The sequence below is a fragment of the Lepus europaeus genome, chromosome 15 (assembly GCF_033115175.1).
Source record: "Lepus europaeus isolate LE1 chromosome 15, mLepTim1.pri, whole genome shotgun sequence".
Lineage (NCBI taxonomy): Eukaryota > Metazoa > Chordata > Mammalia > Lagomorpha > Leporidae > Lepus > Lepus europaeus.
The window spans coordinates 77,489,186-77,498,561 of NC_084841.1; the positions used below are offsets into that span (position 1 = coordinate 77,489,186).

Here is a 9,376-nt window from a genome sequence, read left to right on the forward strand (position 1 = left end):
TAATCCTTAGATGTAACTGACCGGCTTGGCCATGTAAGAGAACCCGTGATCGTATTCAGTGGTGCTCCAAAGAAGGGTTAGAAACTAGTGTATGACACAGCGCCCCAACTAACCTGCACTGGGTGTGGCGTGGGGAGCAGCCTGTTGAAATATTGACATCGGTGTAATGGGTACCCTTTAAAGGTCCAAGAAGCTGACGCAAGCTTGTTCCCTGCACCCGTCTCTTGTATCTAAATCTCTAAGATGAGGGAAAGGCACGAAGAAGAAATTCCTTGCTCAGAGTTAATAAGCCAGGTTCCTGGGTATACTCCACGTGCCACACTTCCCACCCTCAGATGGTGATCTGGAGTCAGACCTACAGTTGGGGATGTGGAGACCAGCAGCACAGTGGGGTGCAAGGGGGCGGTTCTAAGACTTGGCGGCCTGCAAACGCCCTCCTGCTCTCCCTGAGCGCTTCGCTGAGGATGTGGAGCTGTTGAGAACCAAAGGAGGCTATCACAAAGTGAGGACAGCTCCAGACCCCCAGCCCTGCCTGTGTTGTAACTTGACCTGGTGTCTGGCAGGGGAGGCCTGCTGACCTGCACCTAACGCTTTGCCTGTACGGCTGGGCTTGCACTGTTGGAAAAACAGCAGTGAGTCTACATTCTATCCGATTTGTCTCATGGACTTTGTCCTTTAGGTTTTTAAACCACAGAATTATCAAATATTCCCTTTTATTTTCTAGTGAGCTTATGTGTTTTGCCAGCAGGCAGGTTCCGGTTGGAGTTACTAATTTCACCCTACTCCAAATAATAAAAAAAATTACCCTAATAAAAAGTCTACACATACACCCCAGAAAGGGGCATTTAAGCAAATAGATTACTGAGCATTTGCATACTTTCATGGCGTTGTCTGAGTGGCTGACAGTTTCTTTTGGTCCTTAAAAAAAAAAAAAAAAAAAAAAAAACTTAGCATTATGAGGGCCTGAGATTAGAGGAGTGTAGCCAGCATTCAGTAATACCTTGTTTTAAACCAATGGGAAAACTTCCTACCCAGCCGTGCTGTCTGCATGCCAGAAAGGGTAGCAACAAAAATACAGCGGCCAAAGCAGTCTGCTCCCTGGCTCTGTTGTCTCATCTGCCTTGGTTGAGTCCCTGGAAAAGTAGATGTCGATGTAAAACTTGTATCTCCCATTGTGTGGCTGCGTCTGCCACCACAGTCTCTGAATTGCTGGGCAGATGCCACAACGGAGGTTGAAAGAATAGAAGAGTGACCTTGGGTGAAGATGGAATTCCTTTATTGTGCAGACACTGCAGTAGCCAGGGTGCTTTACATGCCTGGCCTCGCTTCTGCTGGCTGCTGGTCAGAGGGCCGCTATTGTTCGTGTTCAATTGTATTCCTTGGTCACTGCTGCTTATTGAGATGGAAGAATAGAATTTGAGGAAAAGTGTTCCAGATGTTTCTAATCTATTTTAGAATTACAGGCATTTGATAACCATACTGGTGACGAACGCTGTGAATTTTCTTTTCCATAGGAGTTAAAGAGGGTTGCACTGCCCCCACGGAGCCGCCTTCAACGATTGAACTCCCAGATTATTTGATGTAAGTCCCTGTGTCTGCCCGTGGAAAGAGGGCTGTGTAATTTTAGAAAGTTGGTGAATTCTTTTCCCATACTTTGCAAATCAGAAAAGTAAAAAGTTCCAGAAATAGAGCGCCGGAGCCACCCCTGCAGCTGAAAGGCTGCCATTAAGCCTGCTCAGCCCACATCCACCCTTGTCTGCATAAGCAGGTTGTGCCCGCCCCTGCTCCGAGCTGTGTTCAGGTGGCCTTTAAGTATAGAGGCCTGGCCTTTGTTCCCGGGGCCAGGCCATGCATTCAATTGTGGAAGATGTCAGGGAGCTGACTCTTCAAAGCTGGAAGTCTATCAATGCCCAGTCATTCCCTTGGGCCCGCAAAGGGACAGTTTATCACTGACAAAGTGCTTCACCTTCTGCACTTAATAATATCAAGCACTGGTAGACTGATTTCTACTTAAAAATTTCTACCCCCAGGTCAATTTAAAGAGGAGAGAATAGTCACATTTGATCGTTTCACTTCAGTACCAGTTATCATGCTTTTCTTGTTGTGACAACAAGTTCCTAACCGCTGAGCTGGGGACATTTTTGTAACTGGTTATCAAAGAAATTATAACTTGAACACATAATTCTAGCCTTTTTACAGAATAAAAGGCTTCTGTAAGACAAAAAATAATTAAGTTGCAAGAGCCTAGAGAAATGGAGAGTGAAAGAGCAAACAGATCTGTTGCAGACAGTTTTGAGAATGAGCAAATGTCCCAAACAGCCAGAACACGGCATGGAGAAAGAACCTGGGCCATGTGAGTTTTCCCCCTGTTGGGAGATGGGGTGCATCCAGGCTGAGTAGCCCTGCTTGTTTCTAGACCAAACAACATTTTAGACCTGCTTAGCAGCAGCGTGAAAGCTGTACTTACTGGGGAATGAGATGGCACGAACCATGACGTTGCTTGCCATCTCCCAGCTAACAGGAGCCCAAGAAACTGCACTGAGTCCTCTGTCCCATGAGGCAGTGCGTGGTTTGAGAGCTCTGGGACAAGCCTTGAAAAGCAGCCACAGCAGTCCGTCCAGGAGGGGTCAGCTGCATGCTGCCGGGCTTCCTGGGCGGTCCCTGGCTCCAAAGCCAAGGGCGTCCACCTGTTCACAGCTGCACCCCCACTTCTCTGAAAGTCTTCTGAGTGTTCCCCCCGCACTGCCCAGGAGCCAGTGCCCTGCTCTCATTCTTTGCTGGTGGATTTTGCATTCCTCTTTCTCAGAATATTGAGATGCAAGGGGTCTTCCAAAAGTTCATGGCAGTGCATGTTATTAAAAAGAACTGCATGGACTTCAAGTATTTTGGCACCAAAATAAACTTACCTTTTGATCCCATCTCCTACTAGTTATGTATAGCAAGATCATGTGGGCAGACTAGAAAATAAATCTGAACTTTTCCCCATGGATTCAGGACCACGGCTGTGTTTTGCCACCCAGATTAGTTAATTCTATATTTGAAAGGTTTTTTGGGAGGTTACTGGTCTGAGGATGGTTTCTAAGCTGTGCAATTGTTTATTTAAATAAAAGCAATTTATTTAGCCAAAAACTACATCATTTGTAATTAACAGAAAAATTTTTAAATGATAAAAAGCATGATTTTTCATGAAAAAATCATCAAAAACACAGAATTTAAATTACCCCATAAGGAAATCAAAAGTACATGGTATAAAACCTAAGTGGTCTGACTTTGAATAATGCATATTTAACCTCAGTACTACTCATTTTTATATAACAAGAAACTGTTGTTGTTTGTGGTTTTGCATTATCCAAACTGCTAAAAATTTATTCTGTTGCTGAATTAATAGCCAGCTATAGACCCATAATACATTTTGTTAAAAACAGTAAAATGCTTTCAATGAAAATGCCAGTATAACCAAATATTGTTCTTGAAGAGCAGCACAATGGTTGAAGATTTTTGGGAAATTATTAAAGAAAATATTTGGGGTATGATTTGTAAGAAAGTAGTAGAATTATATGGAAAACTGAAATCTGAGTTTCATGATCAGTTTAGCCATCTTACTTATAAAGGCTCAGTCCCAGGCCCTCTGGCCCAGGCTCCCTCTGGGGTGCCTTCACGACAGTCCTGTCTGGGAAAATGGCTTCTGGGCTTAGCTGGCGGCTTGCCTTCTGCAGCCACAAGGCCCGCGGGGCAGCTTTAAATCAGCATACCACCGCTGTCTCCATTACACTTGGAAAACTAAACCTCCGCACTGTCTAACTCAGCATGAATAAAAATATTAATGAGGACACCGAGTTTGCTCACTGCATCACTTTTCTTGTGTTGCCAGCTGGGCTTCTGTGATAGAGCCATTACAGTGAAACGGGGAAGATTATGTAAAACTGTTCAGAGAGGCCTGTGCTCCAACATTTCACCCCAGTAGGAGCACAGGTGCACTCCCAGGAGCATCCCGAAGCTCCCCCCACCTGCCTGAAACTGAAATCTCCATTGGCAGGAGCACAGAGTGCCAAGAACCAGGCCTGGTGGGATCCCAGTTCCCAGACCACTAACCAGTGATGTGAATTCGGCTCTGGTATTAAAATGCCATTTGAATTTACTTGCCACTGAATAAACGGGCACTCTGGGGACATGGCCATCATGTATTGGGTCCTGAGGGAAGTTCACACCCCAGAGTAAAACACAGACCCATGGTGTTTTAGTAAGAAAGTACATGAGATGAATAGCACAACATCAGCCTTCTGTTGCCCCCCATGTGACATTTACATGTCTGCAAGAAGGAGCAGGGTAGACTTTGGGGGTCCGTCATTTTACAGATGGTCAGCAGTTCCCATCTTGCATTCTGAATGTGTGCCTGGTGAAACAGGAGGAAGGGGTAAAGGGAGCCAGCCCGAGGCAGCATGCCGACGGTTCTGCGGGATATGGCTCGGAGAGGCTGAAAGCCAGACTCCCTGTCTGAAGGCAGTGAGCTGGGAGAGTGCTTTGACTTAGAGTTTAGCACTCAGTGACTGCAGGGACGGGCTCCTGGTATCACCTTTCCCTTGGAGTCCTCTGTCTCAGTGTGACCTGTCACGTTTAGGGTGGCCTCCACTGCCAGGGTGCTAGAGAATTACTTTGGCTAGAGGAAGTCAGATCTGCGTAGTCTAGATTTGTATAAATACTTTCTTCTCATCTAGTTGCACTTGAATCTCATTGCCACCAGGTCTCCCTCACTGACTTTGCTTTACTCTCCTCCCTGTGTTGAAGCTCCTGAGCTCTCGGGTGTGACAGTGTCACTTGGAAGGTCTTTGAAAGGGCGACCTGCCAGCAGACCGGTGACAGACAGACATAAAATGCATGCCATACATGGCGAGAGTTTCTGGATATTTAGTTTAGCTCTCAGACCCGTGCAAGCCTCTTTATCCAGTGGCTCCTCTCCACATATCTTCTTTGTTTTCTCTCTTTAGAAAATACATCGCTATCGTCTCCTATGAGCAACGGCAGAATTACAAGGATGACTTCAATGCCGAGTACGATGAGTACAGGGCCTTGCACGCCAGGATGGAGACCGTAGCTAGGAGATTTATCAAACTGGATGCGCAACGAAAGCGCCTTTCTCCAGGCTCAAAAGAGTATCAGGTGAATGGACCAGTTCCTGGACAGACTGGCCATCCTTACTGACCTTCCTTCCTCCCCTTCGCGTCCAGCCCCAGCCATCCCACTGCTCTGCAGAGTCTGTGTCCCTGCCCAACAGCCTCCCTGTGGCTCAGAAACGTGCTTTCCTCCAGTACGAAAAGCTTGGTCCCTGTAACAGGATTCATAGGGTATTGAGAAAAATACCAAACACAACTAGTGAGGGGAAAAAGGTAGATTTTGGGATTCACTTCCGTATTCAAATACACTGCTGAGTCAACTCAGTTACACTTCCTACACCTGGTGCTGCCCCCCTAAAAGCTGCGATTTCAGATATTCTTAAACTGCTGTTTCTTTTTTTTCTTTTTTTTGACAGGCAGAGTGGACAGTGAGAGAGAGACAGAGAGAAAGGTCTTCCTTTTGCCGTTGGTTCACCCTCCAATGGCCGCCACAGCCACTGCGCTGATCCGATGGCAGGAGCCAGGTGCTTCTCCTGGTCTCCCATGGGGTGCAGGGCCCAAGCACTTGGGCCATCCTCCACTGCACTCCCGGGCCACAGCAGAGAACTGGCCTGGAAGAGGGGCAACCGGGACAGAATCCGGCGCCCCGACCGGGACTAGAACCTGGTGTGCCGGCGCCGCAAGGTGGAGGATTAGCCTGTTGAGCCACGGTGCCGGCCAAACTGCTGTTTCTTAAAACCTCAGTTTGACTTAGAAGCGGGGATACAGACAGAGGGGTGTGAAGGTAACTTGTCTGATGGAGGTTTAGTTTAGGGAGTTAGGTGCATCCAGCCCTTCCAGACCTGGACATTTGTCAGCCGATTTTCCTGCTTGCACTCTCCTACTTTACCCCGTGGGCAGTGTTACAGCTGACAAGGAGCTGTGGAACCTGGTGTGGCTCCTGGCTATTTCCATGGCTCTAATAAAAGGGCTGGCGGAAATAGACGTTTCCCGCCTCGTGGAGGCAGGAGGCCTTGTCAAGCTGCACGGGCACCGGTAGCAGTGGCCTCCACCTCGGCCCACACCCACTGTTCTGACCCTCACCTGCACTATGCAGCGGATGAGTCTTTCCCAGCACCACTTGTGCCCTAGAGAGTCTAGGCCTCGATCTCTCCAACAAGCTGGCCTCAGGAAGACTGAGCCCAAGGAGCTGGTGTTTGAGGGTGTGGAGAGATTGGTGATATGGTGGTTTGCAGTTATTTTTTCTGTACAGTTATTTGTCAGTGTACATGGTAATATTTAAACTACAATGTAATTCCAAGGGTTGCTTAGTGGTTAGGAGTAAGTTCTGGAACCACATTGCCTGGATCTGATTCCTAGCACTGCCATGTAGTATTTCTGTGACTCCAGGCAAGTTCCTTAAAGCCTCTTTGCCTCTTTTCCTCATCCAGAAAATGGGATAGTAATGGAGTTGTTTCAAGGAATAAACATTTGTAAACTGCTTGGGTCTGTGCCTGGCACCTGTGTTTTGTTTCATTTTGATTTTTTTTCTAAGATTTATTTATTTATTTGAAAGTCATAGTTACACAGAGAGAGAGGTCTTCCATTCCACTGGTTTACTCCCCAAATGACTGCAACGTCCAGAACTGAGCTGATCTGAAGCCAGGAGCTTTTTCTGGGTCTCCCACACAGGTGCAGGAGCCCGAGGACTTGGGCCATCTACTGCTTTCCCAGGCTATAGTAGAGAGCTGGATGGGAAGTGGAGCAGCCAGGACTAGAACTGGCACCCATATGGGATACTAGCACCGCAGGCAGAGGCTTTAGCAGAAACCCAGTTACTTGAGCCACCACTGCTGCCACACAGAGTGTGCAGTAGCTGGAAGCTGGAATCAGGAGTTGAGCCAGGTATCAAACCAGGCTCTAAGATGTGGAATGCAGGCATTTTAACCAACGTCTTAATTTCCAGGCCAAACAGCTTCCCCAAGAATATATCAGTAAAGCAAGTACTTCCTAAGCTTCTAATAGCCTCTTAGTGTTTTTGATAGGGAGTGATGCACACTTTGTTTTCATTTGCCATTTTTTGCCTTACAAACACCTCCAAGTAAATACCTCGTACATGAGTATGCGTCTTCACTTGGGAAAGTAAGTCTGTAAGATAAGTAAAATTGCTGAGTCAGCTTTGCCTTTGCTATTTGGATGACTGTTGGCAAATCATCTTCCATAAAGGTTGTGCCAAGATACATTCACTCCATCAATATTCCCTACACCCTTACCTGCCCCCCCCCCCAAAATAAAGAAGCTCTCTCTGATTCTCAGTTTTTTTAATTTTACAGAATGTTCATGAAGAAGTCTTACAAGAATATCAGAAGATCAAGCAGGTGGGTATCATGGCTAGTGGTTTTCTGGTCTGTAGTCGGGAGCACTATAAATTCTGTACCTTAACTCCCCCCTGTTTTCCCTTTCCAGTCCAGTCCCAACTATCATGAAGAAAAATACAGGTGCGAGTATCTTCACAACAAACTGGCTCACATCAAAAAGCTGATCGGGGACTTCGACCAACAGCAGGCAGAGCTGTGGCAATAGGGCCTGCTGCACCAGAAGATGTGAATAAACTGAAGCTTATTTATTGAAAATGCCCAGTGCATTGCTCTAGATTCTGAAGAGATGAAACTTTACCTGCTCAAAGTTTCAGTATTAGTAAACTTGAGTTACTTTTTCTCCCCCATTTTACTTTGCTTTCCTGCATTTTGAAGCTGCTTTCTCTGAATCTTTTTTTCCGCCTCAAGACTTATGTTTGTTAATAGAAATAATTTTTTAGATATTGGGGATCCAGTGTCTTTCAAATCAACCTTTTTCCTTAAAAACTTGTGTTTGTCATTAGAAATGATTTTTTAGATCTCGGGGATTCAGTGCCCACACTTCAAAGTTGTGTGTATTTAACAACAACAGTAATGTGCAAGGTGAAGTGCTTTTGGATAAACATAAGCCTATCTATTTTCTGACCTTTCTTAATGCAAACTCTTTGCCTTAAATGGTAGAATATATAGAAATTTGCACAAAACACAAAAAAAATTTAAAACATTGTTTTGGAGGGTTAAACAACAGAAAGGTGTTTGAGTGTGTGTATAGATTTTTCCATACACACATCTCTACAGGCTGACTTGATCTGGAATATTCAATCTACCCTGCAAGTTAACCCCCCATTGCAATGGTTGCCTTAAGGTGTTTGCTAGTTGTGTACATAGTGTGGTTAATCATTAGCTACACTGCTTCCCACTTGATTCCAGCAATGGGAAGCCCACTGTGGCCTACCGGCGTGTGAAAGCGTATGCTCGACCTGTCTTGTGTGCAGAGGTGGTGTGGGTGTGCGTGTGCGTGAAGGAAGAAAGCTGCTACTCTCTGGAGGCCAAACGCTCAGGTGAAACAACTGACGAGTGTTACTGTAGGGTTGTTGTGTTTTTTTTCTCCTGTCCAATTGCTACTTCTATAGTGGAAGACAAAAGCATTTCCATTTCAACAGTTTGTCAGCTTTATTAATGTTGGTCAAAAATTGATACATTATAAAAATGAAACATCTATAGTTTTGGGGCAAAATTATAAAATTAAATGTGTAGGTAACCTATTTATATACTGCTATAAAGTATTTTTTGAAGAGAGATATGCAAAGAAGCTATTACCTACATGTGATGTATATTTAAAGATTTTTTTTTTTTCATCCTGGGTTCCGGGAATATAAAAAAAAGAGCAGATATATTTAACCATAACATACTGTGATTCATCAAACAGCACAAACTTTCATTTCATGGAGTTTATCTGTTGACGTTGATTTAAACTATCACTTGTTTTATCATGTGGGAACATAAGTTATGTGGTCAAAAATATAAGGATTTTGAACTAATGTTGATTCAACTTGTTTTGTCTTGTTGTATTGTCTTTTCAAAGTGCTGCCAGTTGAAAAGGGAAGCATTATGTTTACAAATCTGTTTTGAAATGTTTGCCAAATTTTTGGTAGTATCTTTAATAAAGATATTTGTCTCCAGCATCCAAGAAAATAAGTCACTTTGTTGCGTATCACTGTCAACCAGAAAATGGGGGAAAGCACAGGGACTATTAGCTCTTCTCCTTGGAGTGCCTCCGAAACATGGGCAGGAAGGACTGGATAATATACTGAAGTCAGACCGGGGAGGCGGAAGCAAGGCCCCTTCGCTCTGCAACCGTGTGGCATCACGGCAGAAAGCAGCGTGGAGCTCCCAGGGCGCCTTCTGTGGCCTTGAGAGCCTTGGTGC

At 45.2% G+C, this 9,376-nt stretch overlaps 1 protein-coding gene across 1 annotated transcript in view; it reads left to right on the forward strand.

Annotated features, from left to right (window-relative positions):
• ELL2 (elongation factor for RNA polymerase II 2) overlaps nt 1-9,154 on the forward strand; it is a 70,446-nt gene extending 61,292 nt beyond the window's left edge. Inside the window, exons 9-12 of the mRNA XM_062212380.1 lie at nt 1,515-1,581; nt 4,986-5,157; nt 7,424-7,468; nt 7,557-9,154. Coding sequence (XP_062068364.1) covers nt 1,515-1,581; nt 4,986-5,157; nt 7,424-7,468; nt 7,557-7,673 — 401 coding nt within the window. The 3' untranslated portion in view covers nt 7,674-9,154. The remainder of the gene's footprint in view (nt 1-1,514; nt 1,582-4,985; nt 5,158-7,423; nt 7,469-7,556) is intronic.
• The last annotated feature ends 222 nt before the right edge of the window (nt 9,155-9,376 follow it).